This window comes from Lynx rufus, unplaced genomic scaffold, assembly GCF_022079265.1.
Source record: "Lynx rufus isolate CCGP_SWC_20201006 ecotype Redwood Valley unplaced genomic scaffold, mLynRuf1.p SCAF_8, whole genome shotgun sequence".
NCBI classification, from domain to species: Eukaryota; Metazoa; Chordata; class Mammalia; order Carnivora; family Felidae; genus Lynx; species Lynx rufus.
Genome location: NW_025814896.1, coordinates 104,780,240 through 104,805,421, shown reverse-complemented (window position 1 = coordinate 104,805,421; position 25,182 = coordinate 104,780,240). Strand labels below are relative to the sequence as shown.

The following is a 25,182-nucleotide window of genomic DNA, read 5'->3' as shown; positions in this document are numbered from 1 at the left end:
TTCAAAAGTGGGTCATGGCTGTGTCTGGAATGGGGTACCTGCTGGGTGGGAGTAAGGGAGGAGGCGGTTCACTGTGCTCCTGAATTGGGAGTTGCCTCAACTTTCTTTACATCATAATGCTAAGGAAAGAAGGAGGACGGCCTGGAGGAAGGCTGTTCAGTTCAGTTTATAGGACCCTTCCAGCTTTAAATGTCAAAAAATGCTAAGTTGCCTGTTATACAGCTTATGAGACTATTTTCAAGATGGGGGATACTCTTTTGAATGGTACTTTCCAAAAAAAAAAAAAAAAAAAGAAGTTTAAGATTTATAACCATAATATTTCCTATGGACAGCACTGAAGAACAGATACAATAAAGAACAGTCAAATTCTATCCATAAAAATTTGAAGTCCTTTGAATATCATTTGAAAAATTTTTGTTTATTTTATACAAATATAAACCCTCAACTTGGTAAAAAGCTGTCTTGCTTTTTGGCTTTTTGGCTAAAGTGAACAGGTTGGTATTAAAAGTGACTTCAGGGAATGTTCACATCCAACTTATTTTCACGAAGGCTTGCATTTCAAGTGCCACCCGCCCCATCAGCCTGCTATACTTTGTTGAAATATTTGTAATGACTAGGTCACATGGACATATGTTGTAGCCTTTATTTTTAAGAAATATTGACATAAACAACAAGTGTGGAAAACATCAAGGGTCAAAGTGAGTACGCGAGCATTTACAAAGTGATTTTTAGGGAATGTCCGTCGTATTTTATTTTCGAGAACGCTTATATTCTAAGAGCAGTACGATCAGCCTGTTACGCAGGGTCTTGATCTTGTTTGTATAGTGTTGTTGAAATATTTTCCTCAGCTTTTGCCTTAACAAATCCAAAGATGGAAGATGATGACAATCTGGAATATTCAACATGATGTGAAAAAATTCACTCCACATATCCAGATGAGGAAGCCTGGAGAGACAACGCATGGATACAAGACAAAATGTAGTGTGCAACACGTGGGGCCACCTCACTCCTGCCTCTGGCTTCTACATGCTCGGACGGCTGAATAGAACTTCATCTAAACACATTATAATGCACCAAGAATTGGACTCTATTATAGGTAAGAGAAACTGAAGATCTAATTAAATGTACACACCTTACTCCAAAAAAATGACTTAAGTAGCTTAGAAATAATAGCTCTTCAGTGAAGAACTGTCCGTCGGTCGGTCTATCTATCTATCTATCTATCTATCTATCTATCTATGAAAATCGATCTGCTTTCGGCTAGCATTATATACCATACTCCCAGAATCTGCCAATCTGGCCGAATGGTTCTGATGGGCCTAACTGCGTATGTGCCGGGACCAGGTAGGCAGGCTGGACTACCCAGAATAGAGTTCAGATTCAGAGTTCCAACTACTGTGATCATTAAAATTAACTGTGAAAACCCCACAGCATGGAGATAAGGCACTGGGGAAAAAGCAGAATACAACTAGATTTGAGTTTCAGACAGAATATTCAGCCCATTACTATCAGGCCTGCTGAGGGTTAAGATTTTTCTCTACACTGGTGGTCAGAGACAGAAGCCTTCTGAATAACCCTCTGGTCCTTTGATTATGAGTGAGAGAAGGAATATTTACTAAATTTGATGGCTCATTATGCAGAATAAACCATAGCTATAAGTTTTCCTTCAGGGCCTGGATCTAATCTTATTTATAAACTGGCACTACATTTTGTAAAATTACCGCCAACTGCTTTCGTATTTTTGGTCGGGCTGTGTGGGTGTGGGTGGGAGGGCTGGGGGAGTCCCAGCTTAAATTTCTTCAAGATGAACATGTGAAACTCCATTAGACTTTCTGCACGCTAAAGGCAAGTGTCCTTTCCTGCGTATGTTTTTATACCTCAAAAAAAGTTAAGAGAAGTTTAACTGATATAGTGAACCTGCACGTACCAAATCCTTGAACATTATTATAGCTTATTCACGTGACATTATTAAGAGAGCCATCCATGTTCCCAGAAAGAGCTCTAGTCTAGTCATTAATTTTCGCTATGATTTTATAGATGAGAAAACAGTCTTACAAAAACTACAGTCACAGAGAGATAGGACCTAAAAGCCTATCCTGTGACAGACAGCTGCCTCATCATATGACTTCATAATTTACAGAGCACTTCCACGTACATGATTTCCTTTGCTTCTTATGAGAAACATCTTAGGAGGGGCGCCTGGATGGCTCAGTTGGTTAAGCGTCCGACTTGGGCTCAGGTCATGATCTTGCAGTTCGTGTGTTCGAGCTCAGAGCCTGGAGCCTGCTCTTCTGTGTCTCCCCCCCCCCCCCCCGCCCTTTCCCTGCTTACACTCTGTCTCTCTCCCTCTCAAAAATAAACAAACATTAAAAAAAAGTTAAAAAAAAAAACCATCTTAGGAAAGTACGCTCGGCATTATTCTCATTTACAAACGCGAGAAAACCAGCAAAAGCTTGAGGCTCAGTGACACCAGGTGGTCTCTCTAAAGGGTAAAGAGGAACATCTGAGGGCGTACAGGATGCTGACCGTGTGGCCAGGAGCTTTCACTGGAGGACATCGGCTGCCCCACACTGTCTGGGATCCGGGAACAGCAGCAGCGGGGGCTTTGTACCCTGCTCACTGGGCCCCGCGTCCAGGACTGTGCTGCCTCACCGCACCTCCCAAGGCAGGGCTTTTCCACGCAGCGGCAGAGATCTGTTCTCCACCAGACGGAACCCAACATTCCACCATGCGTGGTCTTTCACTGTGGCACCAACGCGAATACTCACCTCCTAAAAAGACCTTCGGGCTTCCAAACTCCTCCTTCGTTTTTCACTTTCATGTAAGTGCCAAAAAGCATGCAGTACACTGTTGCGGCCACTCCAAAGTAATCAAGCTACAAAGGAAACGTAAGGCACGTGTGACTAAAATAGTCACGCGCACAAGAGTACATGAAGAGGTCTAACTTACGCAGCAAGTAGATAACCACAGGCTTTTACTTTTAAGTAATTTTGGAAGAAATAAATAAATAGCTTATTCAACCCCCCACCGAAATGCCCTGCTGAGTAATGCCTGCGTGGGCTTTGCTGGAGGCTTCCCGGCCGCCGCCTCTTGAGGCAGCCCCTGGGAAAGCTGTTCTCCCTGAGCCACTGTGTGCTTCTCAAGTCCTCTGTTCTGTCTAGGGGCAAACGCAGTGCTCCAGCCTGTCTTCCACATGGGCAGCCTGGAGTCTTCCCACCTCCCTCCCCTGCGGCTCTGGTGGCTGGTCTCCATCTGCCCTCCGAAGCCTCTCGCCATGGAATATGTGTGCAACTGAAAACACTTGAGCATGGTCTTAACTCCCAGCACAGGAGAGGATGAGACCGGCTCAAACTAACTAGATCCCCAAGTTCATTTGTAAAATATAGTAAGTATGATAAAGGAATCAATTCTCAACTCTCTCACTTCAGTTCCATACCTGGTAGTTCCATGGTTTGTTGCTGAGCATCTCAATACACTGAAAACCAGACGTTTCACACCTTGCTGTAAATGTAGTTCCTTTCGGAAAAAGTTTCATATCTATACTCTGCCCCAGGTCAATCAATGCCAAGCCAGCAGATATATCATCATCGTCACCATCCTGTTCCAAAAATCTGTATTAAACACAAACAAGGGCCAGGCGGCATGAGCACAAATAATGGAAGGCTGCTGGGAAACAGAACTGCATTGAAAGTGCAACACTTGCCTGCTTCCAAGTATGAAATTGTCTGGCTTAATGTCTCCATGAATAATTTCACAGCTGTGCACTTGTTCGATCATGTAGAGCATTCTGAGCGCAAAGGAGAGGACTAGAGCTTGAGGCATCACCTTTTCAGGGGTATTTTTATAGAGATTGATTGCATTCTAGAAACAACAGAGAGTGGAATCCCGAATTGGTTGCACAGGATTAATGAGATTAATGAAACAATCCCACCTGCCACTCCGACAGAAGCTCCAACCACAAAAGGTACGAGCAGGGCACAGGCCAAAAACGTACTTCCAAATCATGTTCACGTCAAATTCACTCACCAGCAACGTGCCATAGCTGTAGAGATCGCCTACTAACACACTGCCATTCTGGAATAAGTGGGCGGAATAGAATTTGATGAACATGTGTCGCGTGTTTGGCTTTAGTCGCTCCATTAGCTGGGTCCCGATGTAGAATTCCCAGGGGTTGGCAGGCTTCTGGACCTGCAAGTCAGGTATGTGACATTCACATCCAGTCTCACATTCTGGAAAATGACAGCCAGAAAGCAACGGGTACTCCAACAAACGATGTGGGGTAGAAGGTGATGACAAGCTACGGACTGTTGCCGAAGCATGGGGTCTGCTGTGAGGTCATTTGTGGCAAGGCCATCCCGAATCCTTGCTGGACAGTTTATGTTTCTTAATTGTGGACTACAGACCAAACGAAGTCACTGTTGTCTCGAGAGAGAAAAAAGGGGGCTGACGAACTCAAGTCCTAAAATTCATTTGTACACTACACAAAAAACTGCTCAGATTATTTACCTTTAAAACGAACTTCTGTTTATTTTTGGCATCGTTCATATCTCCATGGGTAACTTCATAGACTTGGGCAAAGGCCCCTTCTCCAAGAAGGTGATCGACGTAGACCAGCAAAGAACCTTAGAAGACAGATGTGTCAAAGTGGGGAAAAAAGGTTCAAAACATCATTTTTGGTAAATTGTGTATTTGTAGAATTTTCTTGGTGCTTGTTTGCCTTCATACATAAAAATGGATATAGCTCCCTCAGGAAATGTTTTCCTTGCATTAAACAAAAGTTAAACACCTGCCACAAAACAGCCTCCCTTTTTACATGGCATGTGGGGGGACCAAAGGCAGCACTGCTGGGCACCGGGCCTGCCACTTTACGGCAGGAGCGGGCAGACATCCTCTCTTTGCCAATATTCTCAGGTTTTTTTTTTTTTTTTTTTTTTTTTTTTAATGTTTATTTATTTTTAAGACAGAGAGACAGAGCATGAACGGGGGGAGGGTCAGAGAGAGAGGGAGACACAGAATCCGAAGCAGGCTCCAGGCTCTGAGGTGTCAGCACAGAGCCCGACGCGGGGCTCGAACTCACGGACCGTGAGATCATGACCTGAGCCGAAGTCGGACGCTCAACCGACTGAGCCACCCAGGCGCCCCTATTCTCAGGTTTAAAGGGGTGATACCTGCACTGCGTCCTTGGCAAGACTGCTGATCCTGTAAAGTGCTGAACAAAGCTCTACGTACACCTTTGAAAAACGCCAAGTGTTTTACACTGGGACACAAAGCGCAGAGTATAACTGTACCAATATTTCTCATAGAATACTTAACATTTTTTTATTAAAGTAAAAATTTTATTTTAGATAGTTTTCAATTTACAGAAAAGCTGCAAAGATAGTACAGTTTGTTTGCTCTGCATCCAGTTTCCTCTATTGTTAACTTTCTTTTCTTTTCTGTATTTTTTTTTAACATTTATTTATTACTGAGAGACAGAGCATGAGCAGGGGAGGGGCAGAGAGAGGAGGAGACACAGAATCCAAAGCAGGCTCCAGGCTCTGAGCTGTTACCACAGAGCCCGACGTGGGGTTTGAACTCACAAACCACGAGATCATGACCTGAGCCAAAGTTGGACACTTAACTGACTGAGCCACCCAGGTGCCCCTATTGTTAACTTTCTTTTTTTTTTTTTTTTGAAACATTTTTTAAACATTTATTTATTTTTGAGAGACAAAGCATGAGTAAGGGAGGGGCAGACAGAGAGGGAGAAACAGAATCCAAAGCAGGCTCCAGGCTCCGAGCTGTCAGCACAGAGCCCAACACGGGGCACAAACCCACGAACTGTGAGACCATGGCCTGAGCCGAAGTCGGACGCTTAACTGACTGAGCCACTCAGGCTCAGTTATTGTTAACTTTCAATAAGGATGGTACATTTGTTACAAATACAGAACCCACACTGGTATGTTACTGAGCCCAAGCCTATCCGGATTTCACTAGTGTTTCCTTAATGTTCCAGGACAAATACATCAAATCTCCTCAGCCTCTGACAGGCTGTGACAGCTTCCAACTTTTGGTTTTATTTTTTTTTTTTTTATTTTTTTTTTTTTCCAACTTTTGGTTTTAGATGACCATGACACTTCCAAGGAGTACTGGTCAGGTGAATTGTAGAATGTCCCTCAAATTGGATTGGTCTTGCTATTTTTATAACACTGGGGTTACTACTGGTTTGAGGAGAGACTACCAAGGTAAAGTTGCAATAGATTTTCAAAGTAATTTAAAAAAATCCACATGTTCAAAATCAAATATACAAGAGCAGACTTCCAGTTTCTAATGTGGCACTTTCAGGAACTTGGAAGTCATCACTCCACTCCCCACAATAAAAAAAGAAAAAGCTACACTAACCAAAAATCGACAACTCATGTTAGAGCCATTAAAGAACTGAGGTCACAGGGCATACTGCTGCCCCCACTGGTGGATACAGAGAATAACAGCTTGCCAGAGCATAAGCCCAGGAGCAGAAAGCACCCCTGGAGCCAGTAGCTGGGGGTTTACAGCACAACTAACGTCTCAGACCTTATTTAAGAACAAGTCTCAGGGCGCCTGGGTGGCTCAGTCGGTTCAGGGTCCAACTTCGGCTCAGGTCATGATCTAATAATTTGTGAACTCAAGCCCTCAGTGCTAACAGCACTGAACCTGAAGCCCACTTCAAGTTTTGTGTCTCCCTCTCTCTCTGCCCCTCCCCTGCTCACATTCTGTCTGTCTGTCTCTGTCTCTCAAAAACAAACAAACAAAACATTAACAAAAAAAAAAAACAAGAACAAGCCTCAGGGGAAACCCAAAGCCAACAGGGGAGACAGAAATAAGGACACAAATGGGAACTTTAGTCTCTATGGTGGCAACAAACAGTAAAGGCAGCCTCATCTCAAGACAGAGAAGCATAAATCTTACACCAAAGGCCTATTTTACCTCAGTACTTTTACCCAGTACATCAGGTCTGGCTGCTAACAAAAATTACAAGCATACTAAGAGACAAAAACACAGCTTGGAGACACAGGGCAAGTATTAGAGCCAGCCAAACATACAGCAAAGATTTTGCAATTATAAGACCAGGAACTTTGTTTAAAAATTGTGATTAATATGCTAAGTTGTAATGAAAAAAAGAGATAATATGCAAGAACAGATGGGAAATACAAGCAAATGGAAACTCTGAGAAGGAATCAAAAGGAAGTAAGTGCTAGAAATAAAAAAAAAAATACTCCACTTATAACAGAAATAAAGACTGTTTTTGATGGGCTCATCAATAGGCTGTACATGGCTGGGAAAAGAATCAGTCAGCTTGCAGGTATGTCGACAGAAACTTCCAAACGTGATTTGCAAAGAAAAAAAAAATTAAAAGATAGAGTGTTCAAGAATTGTGGGACAATTACAATAGGTCTAACAGATGTGTAATGGGAATATTAGCAGGCAGAAGAAAAAGAGGAAGAGACAAAATATTTAGAGTTATAATGGCTGAGAAATTCCCCAAATCAATGACAGACACTAAATTAGGGATCTAGGAATCTCAGAGAACACAAGGCAGGAAAAATACCAAAAAGTCTACACCTAGACAAGTTGTATTCAAACTGCAGAAAATCAGATAAGGAGGAAATAGTGAAAGAAGCCGGAGGGACAAAACCATCTACGTACAGAACAGCAAGGATGAGAATTACATGGACTTCTCTTTGGAGAGCACACAAGCAAGAAGAGAGTGGAGTGAGTGTTGAAAGAAAAACCTCCAAATCAAAAATTCTGTATCCAGTGACATTATCCCTCCAAAAGTGAAGAAATAAAGACTTGCTTACACCATGATTAAAGGAACGTGTCACCAGCAAACCTGCCTTGCAAGCAATGTTAAAAGAAGTTTTTCAGACAGAAGGAAGAGGAAATACGTCAGAAACTCAGATCAGAAGAGTGTAGGAAAAGGAGTAAATGAAGATAAAAGAAAGTCTTTTATTTTTCTTATTCTTAGTGGGTCTAGCAGGGAACTCTTCAAAATAGTAATTGCTACAATGTGTGCAATAAGTACAGCTTAGGACAAGTGAAATGAGTGACACTACTGTTCTAAGGGACAGGAGGGAAGAACTGGTAACATTCTGTTATAAAGTACCTGGCACTACCTGTGAACTGGTATAATGTTCATTGAAGGTGGACTTGGGTTAGTTTTAAATGTATAGTGCAAACTCTAGGGCAACCACTAAAAATGAAGTATAACTGATATGCTAACCGAGAAAACAAAATCACATAAATACCCAAATAAAACCAGAGAAGGCAGAAAGAAGAAGACAAAAAAGGGAACAAAGAACAAGGGCAGTGAATAGAAAATAGCAACAAGCATAGTAGATATTAATCCAGCTCTATCAACAATCTGTCTAAAGATCAATAGACTAAAAATATACCAATGAAAACAGAAACTATGACAGGCAATAAGAATACAAGACCCAGTTATATGTTGTCTATGAGAAAAACACCTTAAATATAAAGACACAGATGGGTTAAAGTAAAGGGATGGAGGAAGATATGCCATGTTAATTAATAAACAGAAGGCTGGGGCAGCTATTCTAATTTCATACAGGGCAGACTTCAGAGTAAGAAAAGTGATCAGGCATTAAAAGGGGCATTAGATAATGATAAAGGATCAATTTTCCGAGACGTCATAACTCCTTAATGTGTATGTGTCTGACACAGAATCTCAAAATAGTGAGGCAAAAATTGACAGGACTGCAGGGACAACAGACGAATTCACTATTCTAGTTGGAGATTTCTACACCTGTCTTTCAGTAATCGACAGATCCAACAGGCAGAAAATCAGTCAGGGCATGACTGACTCGAACAGCAGTACCAATCAACTGGATCTAATTCACATTTATGGAAAACTTCATCTGACAACAGCAGACTATACATTCTTTCCAAGCTCACGTGGAACGCTCTCCAAGACAGACCATTCTGGGCCGTAAAACACACCTTTACCAAATTAAAACAACAACAACAACAACAAAGAAATCATACAAAGTAGGTGCTCCAACCACAGTGGAATTAAACTAGTAACCAATAAAGAAAGAGAGCTGGAAAGCCCCAAAACACTTGGTGATTAGACAACACATAATTCAAAGAAGAAATTTAAAAATATTTTGAATTAAAAGAAAATGGAAACACAATTTATTAAAATTGTGGGATGCAGCAAAAGCAGTGCTTAGTGGGCAATTTATAGGATTAAATGTGTACGTTAAAAAAGAAAGATCTAAAATCATTAACTTTAGTTTCCACCGTTAGGAAACTAGAAAAGAAAAAATTAAATCCAAAGCAAGCAGAAGAAAAAAGTAATTATAGCAGGTATCAGTGAAACTGAAAACAGAACATCAACAGAGAATATCAATGAAACAAAAAACTGATTCTTTGAAAAGATCAGTAAAACCCATAAGCCCCTACCAGGTTACCTAAGGAAAAAAAGGGGGAAGGACATAAAATACTAATATCAGAAACGAAAGAGGGGACATCACTAAAGATCCCATGAATTAAAAATGTTAATAAAGGAATACTATGAACAACTCTGTGCCCACAAATTTGATCACCTCGATGAAATTTCTTCCTTCACACAGGAAGAAACAGACAAAAAATTGAATTCATAATTAACAGCTTTCCTATACAGAAAGCACCAGGGCCAGATGGGTCCACTGGTGAAATCTACCAAACATATAAGGAAGAAATTATAGCAATTCTCTAGTCTCTTTCAGAGGACAGAAGCAGAAAGAATACTTCCTAATCCCTTCTATGAGGCCAGCATTACCCTAATACCAGAAACAGACAGTTACAACACAAGAAAATTACAGAACAGTATCTCTTATGAACATAGATATAAAAATCCTCAACCAAATATTAGCAAATGAAATCCAAAAAAAGTATAAAAAGAATTATTTACCATGACCAAGTGGGATTTAATCCAGGTATACAAGGCTGGTTCGATATTCAAAAATCAATGAATAAATCTATCATACCAACAGACTAAAAAGAAAAATCACATGATCCTATCATAAAAACAGGAAAAGTGTTTGTTTATCAACAACACCCATTCATGATTAACAGCTCTCTGCAAAGTAGGAATAGTGGGAAACTTCCTCAACTTAATAAAGAACATCTACCAAAAAACCTACTGCTAACATCATACTTAATGGTAGAAACAGATAAATGTTTTCCCACTAAGATCAGGAACAAGACAAGAATTTCTCCTCTTATCACTCCTGCTCAACATTATACTGGAAGTCTCAGCTGATGCAATCAAACAAGAAAAGGAAATAAAAGGTATATGGATGGGGAAGGAATAAAACAGTTCTCGTACACAGATGACAGCATTGTCTAGCCAGAAAATCCCAAAGAATCAACAAAAAAAAAATCTCCTGTAACTAACACATGATTATAGCAAGGTTTGCAGGATACAAGGTTAACATATAAGTCAATTGCTTTCCTATGTACTAGAAATTAGTAAGTGGAATTTACAATAAAAAACCCCATAATACTTAAGCATCTTCTAAAACGAAGTAACTTAGGTATTAATCTAACAAAATATGTACAAGATCTATATAAGGAAAACCATAAAACTTTGATTTAAAAAAAAAAAAAAGAAGATCCGAATAAACAGAAATATCCACATACATGGATAGGATTGTCAAGATGTCATTTCTTCCCAACTTGATCTAGAGATTCAAGGCCATACCAATCAAAATCCCTGCAAGTTATTTTGTGGCTACTGACATACCGATTCTAAAGTTTATGTGGGAAGGGAAAAGGCCCAGACAGTGAACATGAAGAACAGTTTGGAGGACTGACACAACATCAAGACTTCCTATAAAAGCTACAGTAATCAGAGCAGTGTGGTCTGGACAAATAGATCATGGAATAGAAGAAAGAGAGAGCCCAGAAACACAGCCGAACTAATATACTCTTCTGATCACTGACAGAGCAAAGACAATTCAATTAAGAAAAGATAGCCTTTTCAATAAATGGTGATGAAAAACTGGACATCAACATGCAAAAATGAATCTAGACATAGAACTTATACCTTTCATAAAAGTTTACTCAAAATGAATCATACACATAAATGTAAAACATTAACACTATAACATTACTAGAAGGTAACACAGGGGAATAGGTAGGCGACTTGGGGTTTGTTGATGACCTCTTAGACACAGTACCAAAAGCATGATCCATGAAAGAAATCTATTGATAAACTTGACAAAATTTAAAAACTTCTGCTCTGCCCAAGACACAGTTAATAGAATGAAAAGACAAGCCAGAGACTGAGAGAATATCTTTGCAAAACACTTATCTGATAACGGTTATCCAAAATACACAACTCTTAAAACTCAATTAAGAAAATGGGGGAAAAGACTCAGTAAGAAAATGAACAACTGATTTTTAAAAAATGGGCAAAAGATCTGAACATACACATCACCAAAGAAGATATACAGATGGCAAATAAACATGTGAAAAAATGTTCAACATCATTATACAATTAGGGAATCGCAAATGAAAAATAATGAAATGCCTTTCAATACACATCTATTAGAATGGCCAAAACCCAAACTACTGACACCGCCAAATGATGGTGAGGATACGGAGCAACAGAACTCTCATTCATTGCTGGTGGGAATACAAAATAGTACAAACTCCATTTGAAGGCAGTCTGGCAGTTTCTTACAGAAGTAAACATACTCTTACCACCTGTTCTAGCAATCACAACTCATTGGTATTTACCCAAATGAACTGAAAACTTATGTCCACACAAAAAGTGCCTATGAGTGTTTACAGCGGTTTGTTCATAATTGCCAACACTTGGAAGCAACCAAGATGTCCTTCAGTAGGTGAATAGATAAATAAATTATGGCACATTCACACAATGGAGTATTACTCAGTGATTGTAGAGAAAGAACTGTCAAGTCATGAGAAGACCAAGGGACCTTAAATGCATACTGCTAAGTGAAAGAAGCCAATCTGAAAAGCTTGCATACAGTATGATTACAACTCTATGACATTCTGGAAAAGGCAAAATTATGAAGACAGTAGTTAAAAGATTAGTGTTTGCCAGGGTTTCAGGTGGAGGGAAGAGATGATGAATACATGGAGCACAGGGTATTTTGGGGGCAGTGAAACTATTCTTTATGATACCATAATGATGGATACACATCATTACGCATTTGTCAAAGCCCATAGATTGTACAACACAAAGAATGAACCCTAACGTAAACTATGGACTTTAGTTAATAATAATCTATTAATACTGGCTCATCAACCTTAACAAATATACCACACTAATACAAGATGTTAACAGGGAAACCTGTGTGTGTGTGTGTGTGTGTGTGTGTGTGTGTGTGTGTGAAGTATATTGTGAGAAGTCTTGCTCCCACTGTTGTCCACATCCACTCTATTAACCATTTGTTAGTTCTGAGTATGTTTCAAGGGTTCTCTGGAAATAGTACCAAATATGAATATATTATCTTCCCCCTTCTTAAGGAATGAAAGGCAGCATATAATACAGGTTGGCCCTTCCACTTAACAGCCTATTTTGGACATCATACCTATCAGTACAGAGCAAGCCATATTTTCCTATAGAGGTCCCATAATTTACTTTAGCAGTCACATAGACACCTGTGTTGTTTCCAATCTGCCGTTTTTACACGCATACATGTCATTCTGAACACATGCAAGCATATCTGCGGAAATTCTTAAAAGTGAATGTCTAAAAGTATATGCATTTTTTACTTTGATAGATATTGCCAAATTGCCTTCTGTAAGTTATAGTCCCAACAGCAATCAGACTCCTACAGTTCTGGCTTAACAAAATGCCCTCAGCTTTATCCTGTAGATAAAACTACTTGAAGTGGGGGGGGGGGGGGGAGGAGTGTAGGGGTGGTACCAGAAGGGAAATCACACATGCATGGGTTACCATAAACTTCCCAGACAAAAACAAGAGTTTAAAAGTTTGTTACCCACATAGTCCTTACCCAGTTGAAACTCAGTCTTGGGCTTGATGGCTGGAAGTTTACATTGCCATTCATAAGTATTTGGATAGGATCTCACTGGCTTAGAAAGCCCAGATAAAAGTTTGAGAATCAACTTATCATCCCATGGATTCTCAACAGTCAAATCTTAGAAGGAATGGGAACAAAAAAAGAGAATGAATTCAGTACCCAAGAATTTCCCCAAAGAAACTATAGATAAAACAAATGGAGACATTCATTAAATAAGCTTTCAAAAGCTTCATCATTAAAAGAGCACTGATTTAAATAATAACCGTTCTCAAATATCAAAATAGCTAGTTCTGCATAGTTCATGATTTGTTATTTTAGATCTACAAAGTCAGATCAGTATGTAGTTGTGACAAAGGAAATGAACACCAAGGGCACCTGCTCCACTTGCCCAGAACTGCTAGATTCTGCCTTTAACATAATTATGTCTTAAAGGCAGACCTGGATCTTAGTTACTCCTAACATGCTCAGATATATATTCTTTCACTTGCTTTCCCACTCGGATCTACAAAACACAATGCCTTTCGATACTTATATTATCTATGAGCAATTTCCAAGGATGAGATGTACTTTGGGTTCACAAAAGAGACATAATTTCTAAAGGGAAGAATAAAGTTTCTGTCTAATTTATGCTATAAAAATGCTTTTAGTGGTAGTTTCAAAGACTAATCCAGCATGATTACCATGTACTTAGTGCTAAGCCTATGTAGGACACCGTTCTGAGTACTTTATGCTTAGTAATTCACTTGGTCCTTACAAGATTCTGAAGTAGAACCATCACATCCACTTTACAGAAAAGGAAAGAGGGCCAGAGAATTGAAACGATCTTGGCCAAGATCATGTGACTGCCTAAGAGAAGAAGCTAGGACTAGAACCTAGTCAGTCTTCAGAGTCTGTGCTCTTAGCCACTGTGCAAGACTATCCAAGACTGTTTCTGAATAACCAGGGTAAAGGAGTTAAGCACTGAGCCTGTTTACATTTCTGTAAAATAGGGATACCAGTCTTAAATTAAATTCCTGGCACAGAGTAGACCCTCCAATTCTAACTCCCTCTTTCAACAGTATTTGTTTTGATACTTTCTAAAATTAAAACAGATTCAGTTGCCCTTCAAGTATGCTACCATTGTAGCACACTCCGACACGGTATGCAAGTTTTGTCTGAACTTGTGGTCTACTCAATGACATTCAAGTCCCTGTTCTTTGAGCTTCTTTCATGGAACAGCTTTCACCAGGCTATTGTCCTTATTCAGGGACACAAGTAGGACTGAATATGTGTTCATACTTGCAACATCAACATTCCCAAGTGAATTAGTCTGCATCCATTCTGTTTGGCGCCCAGCATTGGCATCTGATGCATCTTCTGCAATGGCGAGGTCAGTGTCTATGAGTTTACAAGCCTCAAGGCTCTGCTGTACCTCACTGGTTAGCACACCGTCTGCAGGAGGCTGGCTCACACGGAGCACGGATGCTGAAGATACATCTGTAGGGAACGCTGGTTCTGGGCTTTTCTCTTGAATGGGACTGAATGTGTTAAAGGGATAGACAAGAGGAAACAAAACACCATGTGATTACAAGTCTATTGGATTTGATCACACAAAAAGTCCCACAGAACAGTTTCCTTTCCATTCTGGGAATGACATTTTAAAATTGCTTCACAAAGAGTTGAGTAAAGCATTTTTTTCAGATAAACAAATACTTACAAATACAGCTAGTACAATATGAACAGAAATAAAATCAAAGACATGGAAATATATTCAATAAATAGGTGAGGGAATACACTGGATATTCTTCAGTGATAAACACTGGGAGGGATGGGTTTATTTCCCCAAGCTGTCATCTAAGTATCACTACTATTATCAAGACTGACTATTTAACTTTATCCCTAAGTGGCTTTTTCCACAGCATTGAAACAAACAGAAAATGCCATAATCCAACAACCTAACACCAGTGTCTTTCTTTACGCACACACATACACATATATAGTTGATCTGTATTATTCATGGCTTCCATATTTGTGAATTCACCTACATGCTAAAACTCATTTGCAAACCCCAAATCAATACTCACGGTGCTTTTACAGACATGCAGAATGGTGAAAAGTTTTAGTCACCAACACATGCGTTCCCAGGGGAAGTGAAATAAGGCAATGCTCTGCATTCTTGTCTCAGGTCTCACAGTATAAACAAGTGCCGTTGCATGGTATACTTAGTAACGTGTTTTTCTGAATTTTTGTTGGTGATTTCGCTGTTTAGGATGTTCCCCAAGTGCAACGCTAAAGTGTTGTCTAGTGTGCCTCAATGCAAGAAGGCCATGATGTGTCTTACGGAGGATATGTGTTAGGATAAGCCTTGTTCAGGTATGAGTTATAGTGCTGTGGGCCTGAGTTCAATGTTAACGAATCAACAATCTTTATTAAATAAGGTGTCTGTAAACAAAACGTTGTGAACAGAGGCTCACAGGAACCTGTGTATCTCCCCTATGAATAACAAATGGTTCCGTGTTGGATAATTCAGAGTTCGCAGTGACTTTATACAAAAGAACCAGTGAAAATAATAAGAATTGACTGTGTATGTATTTTTATACACATAATTCTCCTCCACCTTCACATCCACATATGCACAAACATATGTATAAATTTTTACAAAATGTGTATTTTGAGAAAAAGGACTTTGTACATACAACTTCATGTTTCATTCTTAATTAAAAAAAATTTTTTTAACGTTTATTTATTATTGAGAGAGAGAGAGAGAGAGAGAGAGAGAAAGAGAGAGAGCATGAGCAGGGGAGGGGCAGAGAGAGGGGGAGACACAGAATCCGAAGCAGGCTCCAGGCTCTGAGCCGTCAGCACAGAGCCCGACGTGGGGCTCAAACCCACAAACCGTGAGATCATGACCTGAGCCGAAGTCTGTCGCTCAACCAACTGAGCCACCCAGGCGCCCCTCTTAATTTTTTTTTTTTTTTTAAGTTTATTTATTTCTTTTGGGAGAGAGAGAGAGAACGTGAGCAGGGGAGGGGCAGAGAGAGGGAGAGAGAGAGAATCCCAAACCGGCTCTGCACTGTCAATGCAGAACCCAATGTGGAGCTCAAAACTAACGAACTGTGAGATCATAACCTGAGCAGAAATCAGGAGTCGGACCCTTAACCAACTGAGTCACCCAGGTGCCCCTTCATTCTTACTTGACAGGCATTTTTCTTACTATGAATTTTTTAAAAAAAGAAACTAATTTTGGAATAGGAATAATTTTAGATTTAAAGAAATGTTGCAAGGATAATAAAGAATTCCCAAATACTCCTCACCTAATTTCCTCTACTGTCATCATTTCACATTACAGAGGCTTCCCTGTCAAAACCAATAAACCAACATTTGTTATACTATTAACTAACCTCCAAACTTCATTTGGATGTCGCCAGTTTTTCCACAGGGCCCTTTATTTGCGCCCGGATCTGATCATGGGTACCGTGTTGTATTCAGTTGTCAGGTCTCCTTACTCCCTTCTCATCTGTGACAGTTTCTTAGTGTTTCCTACTCTCCCAAGACCTTGTCCTTTTTTAGGAGTACTGGCCAGGTATTTTGTAGAGTGTCCCCCAATTCAGGTTTCTTGGAGGTTTTCCTCATGACTAGACTGTGAGTATCGGTTTTAGGGAAGAATATTCCAGAGGTAGAGTGCCCTTCTCATTGCATGACTACCATGAGCTATCACTTGTGAAATTAACCTTGATCATTTGGAAAGGTCGTGTCTGCCAGGTTTCTCCACAGTCCTAGCATGGATTTGAATCACCACACTCCACCTAATCCAGTGGGTGTATGCTGGAATAGAATACTTTCCTGGTTTTTAGTAAGTATTGTCAATATTTTATTTTACTTAGTTAATTTTCTGTTCAGCCATTTCATATAGAAGGAGGACACAAATAAATCCTCCCTCTTCAGATCATGGCAATTTTAATCTATCCCATAAGCATAGCCACCAAAATCTATTATTGGGAGAAAATGTGGTAGTCAAATGGGAGTATTTCCAATATTTTATATTACAACAAAACATAGTAGAGGTACCCATGTACACAGAAAGAGTTGCTTCCAAACGCATATGTATTGCTATTAAGTTATGTGAGTACCCAATTACTGTGGGTGCATAAGTCATCAATAAAACCCTTTTCCCTTCTCCACGAGAATTTGAATTTTGGTAACTTTCTAGCTCTTCTCCCCTGAAAACTGAAAACGTAAGATTATCACTGTCAACACTGCTTATGGTAAAAAATAACCATCACTGGTAACTGCATTCTAGACTGAGAGAATTAGGAATATACGCTGGGAATCCACAGCTTCAGGCTTCAGATATGACGACTCTTGTAATAGGCCTGTCCCTTGTGGGGACTCTGGAATCTAAATCGAGTGTTGCAAGAGCCACTGACACACTAACACCCATGGAAACAAGGCTTCTAAGCCAGGGAACTTCTGTTCCCTCGGTCTTAAGTGTTTCCTTGCAACTTAATCATCTCACAGGGTCAAAGACAGTTATTACCCTGGCAACTGATTTTTGTCCTGTATAGGTCTATGTTATGCCAAGGGTGGCTTACGGCAGTCTTGTGATTCAGACGTTTAGTTGCAGGTGGGAAGATTGCTGGTGGGCCTATCGAGCGGCATTTTAAATTAAAAGGCAAGATCTGTTAATTTGCGTGTTTTTTTTTTTAATTATTAGGGAGTTGACCATTTTCTACATGTTTATTCATTTTCTTTCTTTTGTAAATTCTGCTCATGTCTTTTGTCCAATTTATTTACCGGAGTCTTGCTTTAAGAAGAGGTTTTTAATAACAAGAGGCGGCACAGCATAGTGGTGAGAGCAAGCAAGGCTGTTGGAACTAGAGAAATGGGTTCAAATTCCAGTGCTGCAATCACAAGTTGTAGGACTATAGGTCATCTATTTTTTTTAACTCTCTAGACCTGGTTTCTTCATCTCTAACGATGAAAAGGATAGTTCCTACAATTAATTTACTGTAAGGATTAACTAAAGGGTACAGTGCACAAAAAGTGTCAGCATCATACGGGAATATAATAAATACTCGAAAATTGCAGCTACTCTTAGCATCTGTTGCGTTTCCCAGACTATTCAAAACAGTGCAACTTTACTTCCGCAAAGCACTAGCGTATGCTGCATCTGCATTTTGTACCAATACCTAGGAGGCCGAAACATTCTATCTCACTCCTCTTGAGAGAAAGTTATTGCCTTTCTCAGTAGAACGGATATAAAGAAAGAGATGCGCATTTGCTTGGTTCTGCAGTAGTTTTCACGCGCCAGGGTCTTTCGCTGGTCAGAGTATGTAAGGCTCTGCTCTCCAAAGGAGTAGAAGTCAGTCACAGGAACTGTTCCCATAGACTCTCTGTTACCCCAGCTGCTTCTCTCACTGCCCTGATGTGGCCAGCGTATGGTACATAGAGAGAGAGTACCTTCTGGCTTATCCCTGTGAGCCCATGAAGTCTCTGTTTGCCTCGAAGGGTAGGAATTAGGTATTCCACCACATCCTAAAAGCAAAGCTAGAGTGATAGTGGGTGACAGAGGCACACGTGCCCTCATAGTACCTGAACTTTCTGTCTTTTGAGGGTTCCACCACGTTTTCTTCACGAGAATCCAGAGTCACATGGGGGTACTGTTTTGCTACCACGTTTTCTGAAATATGGAGAAGATGAGAGAGAGACGTTATGCATGCGTGTGTCCATACACACATGACCTCATATGGTTATAAAGTCCAGGATTCCTTCTTATACCAACTTTCGTTGTAATTTCAAAATAGCATTCCACGGTAAAATGTTCCATAATGTTTAAAAATGGGGAAAAAAAAAATCACTAAAATTTTTTTTACCACCACTACCATTTGTGAGCATTTCAACTCCATACAATCCTTCAAGAGAAAAGGGTCGGAAGGTGGCAAGTCAGTTCTGGGCAGGATGAGCAGCCTACGGAGGTTACCGGTATGGTGGAGGGCACACCCTGCTTCAGGAGAACCTGAAGACAAGGACGTGGAGAGAAAAACGCTGCAACGCTTCTGGGGGTGGGGGTGGAGATTTGCGGGTCCTTCTGTCTAACTGCTTTATTTAGTCCATTAGTGTTTAGTTGGTTAAACTGATTTAGAGTGTTTGTATCTGGAAGCTACCTGGCAATACTCACCATCACTCCCTTTAACTAAAAACAAACCAATGAAAACTGTCTATGGAAAGACAAGCTAGGAAGGCAGAAATGTGGAGTATACCTCTACCAATGACGCTAAGACTACATACAGCCAGGTATCACACCGGACTAAACTATCAGCTAGTGCCTCACCAGACAGCTGCTAATCCTTTTTAGAACTAGAACACCAGCTTCTATTTATCTAACTGATGTGCAAATACTACAAGAACAGGCAATATTGACTCTCTGAAAGACTCTACTGAGTAGTTTTCCCAAATGGAAAACACTTGGAAAAAAATTTTTTTTTTAATTTTTTTTTCAACGTTTATTTATTTTTGGGACAGAGAGAGACAGAGCATGAACGGGGGAGGGGCAGAGAGAGAGGGAGACACAGAATCGGAAACAGGCTCCAGGCTCCGAGCCATCAGCCCAGAGCCTGACGCGGGGCTCGAACTCACGGACTGCGAGATCGTGACCTGGCTGAAGTCGGACGCTTAACCGACTGCGCCACCCAGGCGCCCCGGAAAAATTTTTTTATTAAAGTGACAAGCTTGTGATGGCACTTGGCAGTTGTCCAAGTTTCAACTGAACTCTCCTTCAAAATCCAGAAAAGAAATGTAACATACTGAGCTAGTACTCTAAGAGAAACTTTTTAGTCTTTAGTTAAAAATGTATAGGTCTATAGGCTCAGACTTTATAGTGCAATATACTTCCATGAAGTGGAGTGCAATTCTTTGAGCGTTCTTTCATTATTGCTTTGGGGAATAATTACTATTTTTAATAAAAGTGTCATCAGTGGGGCACCTGGGTGGCTTAGTTGGTTAAGCGTCCGACTTCAGCTCAGGTCGTGATCTCACAGCTCATGGGTTCGAGCCCTGCATTGGGCTCTGTGCTGACAGCTCAGAGCCTAGAGCCTGCTTTGGATTCTGTCTCCCTCTCTTTCCCTCCCCGGCTCGTGCTCTTTCTCTCTCTCAAAAATAAATAAACATTAAAAAAAAAAAGTTTTTTTTAAGGTGTCAGCAGTATTGGAATTTGGCTAGTAAATTCGTAGTCATCAAAATGGTAAAGTGGTCCCAGACCTTATTGTATGTATTTTATTGGTTGGTATTTAATTTTAATAGGTTGGTAATAATTATTTGCACTCAACGCCAATGTCTTATATTAAGGTTCAATTCAGATAAAGATCTTTGATACAGGAGTGTTATGTCTAGGGGAAATAAGGACTGTGAGTTTTATTATTACTCTCGTGAGGTCATTAAAAAAAAAATACCTGATTTTCCCGAGTGTAGCACTTGGCTATAACTCTAATGTAAAATTTGTAGACATACACCAAGGACTAAAATTTGCTATTTTCTACTCTTAAAATAGACCTGTCCATAGTGGTCATTTTGTTTGCAGTAAGCATAACATAAACCTAAATCCTGTACAAATGGGTTGGACTTTGCATATCTATGTTCAAATGCTTGTTTTCCTCAAATGCAGGTTTTCCTCCTGTTCCACCTATAATCTAAGGTATTAAATTTCTAAAATGCACAGACTTTAAGAAAACAATATACCTCGCCAGCCAAGCAGAGCCCCCGAGCCCGGCTTGCAAAAGCGGAGGGGCCTGACGGACTGTGTTCCGACAGCAAGCACGACTTAGCGTCTGGGAGGTCATAAGTTAACAGCTCTGCTCGGAAAGCGGGAAGGCTGGAGGACAAAGGGAGGGAGAGCTGCTGAGCCCCCAGACGATAGAGCTCAGTTTGGTGGGGAACAAAGGCGCTCGCCAGCGCCATCTCCCTCACCCATCCCCCAGCCAAAATCCCAAAGGGAACCGGTTCCAGCCAGGGAAATTCCTCGCTCCGCGCAAACACCCAACTCTGTGCTTCTGCGGAGCCAAACCGCCGGCAGCGGATCTGACTCCCTCCAGCTGCCACAGGGCCCCTCCTGAAGTGGATCACCTAAGGAGAAGCGAGCTAAGCCTGCCCCCCCTGCTGCCGTGCACCTTGCCTTCCCACCCCAGCTAATACGCCAGATCCCCAGCATCACAAGCCTGGCAGTGTGCAAGTAGCCCAGACGGGCCACGCCACCCCACAGTGAATCCCGCCCCTAGGAGAGGGGAAGGGAAGGCACAAACCAGTCTGACTGTGGCCCCAGCGGTGGGCTGGGGGCAGACATCAGGACTGACTGCGGCCCCGCCCACCAACTCCAGTTATACACCACAGCACAGGGGAAGTGCCCTGCAGGTCCTCACCATACCAGGGACTATCCAAAATGACCAAGCGGAAGAATTCCCCTCAGAAGAATCTCCAGGAAATAACAACAGCTAATGAGCTGATCAAAAAGGATTTAAATAATATAACAGAAAGTGAATTTAGAATAATAGTCATAAAATTAATCGCTGGGCTTGAAAACAGTATACAGGACAGCAGAGAATCTCTTGCTACAGAGATCAAGGGACTAAGGAACAGTCACGAGGAGCTGAAAAACGCTTTAAATGAAATGCAAAACAAAATGCAAACCACCACGGCTCAGATGGAAGAGGCAGAGGAGAGAATAGGTGAACTAGAAGATAAAGTTATGGAAAAAGAGGAAGCTGAGAAAAAGAGAGATAAAAAAATCCAGGAGTATGAGGGGAAAATTAGAGAACTAAGTGATACACTAAAAAGAAATAATATACGCATAATTGGTATCCCAGAGGAGGAAGAGAGAGGGAAAGGTGCTGAAGGGGTACTTGAAGAAATCATAGCTGAGAACTTCCCTGAACTGGGGAAGGAAAAAGGCATTGAAATCCAAGAGGCACAGAGAACTCCCTTCAGACGTAACTTGAATCGATCTTCTGCACGACATATCATAGTGAAACTGGCAAAATACAAGGATAAAGAGAAAATTCTGAAAGCAGCAAGGGGTAAACGTGCCCTCACATATAAAGGGAAACCTATAAGACTCGTGACTGATCTCTCTTTTGAAACTTGGCAGGCCAGAAAGAATTGGCACGAGATTTTCAGGGTGCTAGACAGCAAAAATATGCAGCCGAGAATCCTTTATCCAGCAAGTCTGACATTTAGAATAGAAGGAGAGATAAAGGTCTTCCCAAACAAACAAAAACTGAAGGAATTTGTCACCACTAAACCAGCCCTACAAGAGATCCTAAGGGGGACCCTATGAGACAAAGTACCAGAGACATCACTACAAGCATAAAACATACAGACATCACAATGACTCTAAACCCGTATCTTTCTATAATAACACTGAATGTAAATGGATTAAATGCGCCAACCAAAAGACATAGGGTATCAGAATGGATAAAAAAACAAGACCCATCTATTTGCTGTCTACAAGAGACTCATTTTATTTATTTTTTTTTATTTTTTATTTATTTATTTCTTTCTTTTCTTTTTTTTTTTTTTTTTATTAATTTTTTTTTTCAACGTTTACTTTTGGGACAGAGAGAGACGGAGCATGAACGGGGGAGGGGCAGAGAGAGAGGGAGACACAGAATCGGAAACAGGCTCCAGGCTCTGAGCCATCAGCCCAGAGCCTGACGCGGGGCTCGAACTCACGGACCGCGAGATCGATACCTGGCTGAAGTCGGACGCTTAACCGACTGCGCCACCCAGGCGCCCCAAGAGACTCATTTTAGACCTGAGGACACCTTTAGATTCAGAGTGAGGGGATGGAGAACTATTTATCATGCTACTGGAAGCCAAAAGAAAGCTGGAGTAGCCATACTTATATCAGACAAACTAGACTTTAAATTAAAGGCTGTAACAAGAGATGAAGAAGGACATTATATAATAGTTACAGGGTCTATCCATCAGGAAGAGCTAACAATTATAAATGTCTATGCGCCGAATACCGGAGCCCCCAAATATATAAAACAATTACTCATAAACATAAGCAACCTTATTGATAAGAATGTGATAATTGCTGGGGACTTTAACACCCCACTTACAGAAATGGATAGATCATCTAGACACACGGTCAATAAAGAAACAAGGGCCCTGAATGAGACATTGGATCAGATGGACTTGACAGATATATTTAGAACTCTGCATCCCAAAGCAACAGAATATACTTTCTTCTCGAGTGCACATGGAACATTCTCCAGGATAGATCATATACTGGGTCACAAAACAGCCCTTCATAAGTTTACCAGAATTGAAATTATACCATGCATACTTTCAGACCACAATGCTATGAAGCTTGAAATCAACCACAGGAAAAAGTCTGGAAAACCTCCAAAAGCATGGAGGTTAAAGAACACCCTACTAACGAATGAGTGGGTCAACCAGGCAATTAGAGAAGAAATCAAAAAATATATGGAAACAAACGAAAATGAAAATACCACAATCCAAACGCTTTGGGACACAGCGAAGGCAGTCCTGAGAGGAAAATATATTGCAGTCCAGGCCTATCTCAAGAAACAAGAAAAATCCCAAATACAAAATCTAACAGCACACCTAAAGGAAATAGAAGCAGAACAGCAAAGGCAGCCTAAACCCAGCAGAAGAAGAGAAATAATAAAGATCAGAGCAGAAATAAACAATATAGAATCTAAAAAAACTGTAGAGCAGATCAACGAAACCAAGAGTTGGTTTTTTGAAAAAATAAACAAAATTGACAAACCTCTAGCCAGGCTTCTCAAAAAGAAAAGGGAGATGACCCAAATAGATATAATCATGAATGAAAATGGAATTATTACAACCAATCCCTCAGAGATACAAACAATTATCAGGGAATACTATGAAAAATTATATGCCAACAAATTGGACAACCTGGAAGAAATGGACAAATTCCTGAACACCCACACTCTTCCAAAACTCAATCAGGAGGAAATAGAAAGCTTGAACAGACCCATAGCCAGCGAAGAAATTGAATCGGTTATCAAAAATCTCCCAACAAATAAGAGTCCAGGACCAGATGGCTTCCCAGGGGAGTTCTACCAGACATTTAAAGCAGAGATAATACCTATCCTTCTCAAGCTATTCCAAGAAATAGAAAGGGAAGGAAAACTTCCAGACTCATTCTATGAAGCCAGTATTACTTTGATTCCTAAACCAGACAGAGACCCAGTAAAAAAAGAGAACTACAGGCCAATATCCCTGATGAATATGGATGCAAAAATTCTCAATAAGATACTAGCAAATCGAATTCAACAGCATATAAAAAGAATTATTCACCATGATCAAGTGGGATTCATTCCTGGGATGCAGGGCTGGTTCAACATTCGCAAATCAATCAACGTGATACATCACATTAACAAAAAAAAAGAGAAGAACCATATGATCCTGTCAATCGATGCAGAAAAGGCCTTTGACAAAATCCAGCACCCTTGAGAAAGTCGGGATAGAAGGAACATACTTAAAGATCATAAAAGCCATTTATGAAAAGCCCACAGCTAACATCATCCTCAACGGGGAAAAACTGAGAGCTTTTTCCCTGAGATCAGGAACACGACAGGGATGCCCACTCTCACTGCTGTTGTTTAACATAGTGCTGGAAGTTCTAGCATCAGCAATCAGACAACAAAAGGAAATCAAAGGCATCAAAATTGGCAAAGATGAAGTCAAGCTTTCGCTTTTTGCAGATGACATGATATTATACATGGAAAATCCGATAGACTCCACCAAAAGTCTGCTAGAACTGATACATGAATTCAGCAAAGTTGCAGGATACAAAATCAATGTACAGAAATCAGTTGCATTCTTATACACTAACAATGAAGCAACAGAAAGACAAATAAAGAAACTGATCCCATTCACAATTGCACCAAGAAGCATAAAATACCTAGGAATAAATCTAACCAAAGATGTAAAGGATCTGTATGCTGAAAACTATAGAAAGCTTATGAAGGTAATTGAAGAAGATTTAAAGAAATGGAAAGACATTCCCTGCTCATGGATTGGAAAAATAAATATTGTCAAAATGTCAATACTACCCAAAGCTATCTACACATTCAATGCAATCCCAATCAAAATTGCACCAGCATTCTTCTCGAAATTA

The 25,182-nt window shown here is 40.4% G+C and overlaps 1 protein-coding gene and 1 non-coding gene across 2 annotated transcripts in view; both read right to left on the bottom strand.

The window, feature by feature from the left end:
- Window positions 1–446: 446 nt before the first annotated feature.
- Window positions 447–25,182, bottom strand: part of BUB1 (BUB1 mitotic checkpoint serine/threonine kinase) — a 52,578-nt gene continuing 27,842 nt past the window's right edge. Inside the window, exons 17-25 of the mRNA XM_047069665.1 lie at window positions 18,612–18,699; window positions 14,319–14,557; window positions 13,014–13,157; window positions 4,507–4,622; window positions 4,027–4,188; window positions 3,704–3,861; window positions 3,437–3,611; window positions 2,769–2,875; window positions 447–945 (exon numbers count right to left, since the gene is read on the bottom strand). Of these exons, the coding sequence (XP_046925621.1) occupies window positions 750–945; window positions 2,769–2,875; window positions 3,437–3,611; window positions 3,704–3,861; window positions 4,027–4,188; window positions 4,507–4,622; window positions 13,014–13,157; window positions 14,319–14,557; window positions 18,612–18,699 (1,385 nt within the window). The 3' untranslated portion in view covers window positions 447–749. The remainder of the gene's footprint in view (window positions 946–2,768; window positions 2,876–3,436; window positions 3,612–3,703; window positions 3,862–4,026; window positions 4,189–4,506; window positions 4,623–13,013; window positions 13,158–14,318; window positions 14,558–18,611; window positions 18,700–25,182) is intronic.
- On the bottom strand, window positions 16,906–17,045 carry LOC124504484 (small nucleolar RNA SNORA29). Its single transcript, XR_006960457.1, has one exon. It is a non-coding gene; the product is annotated as a small nucleolar RNA SNORA29 (small nucleolar RNA).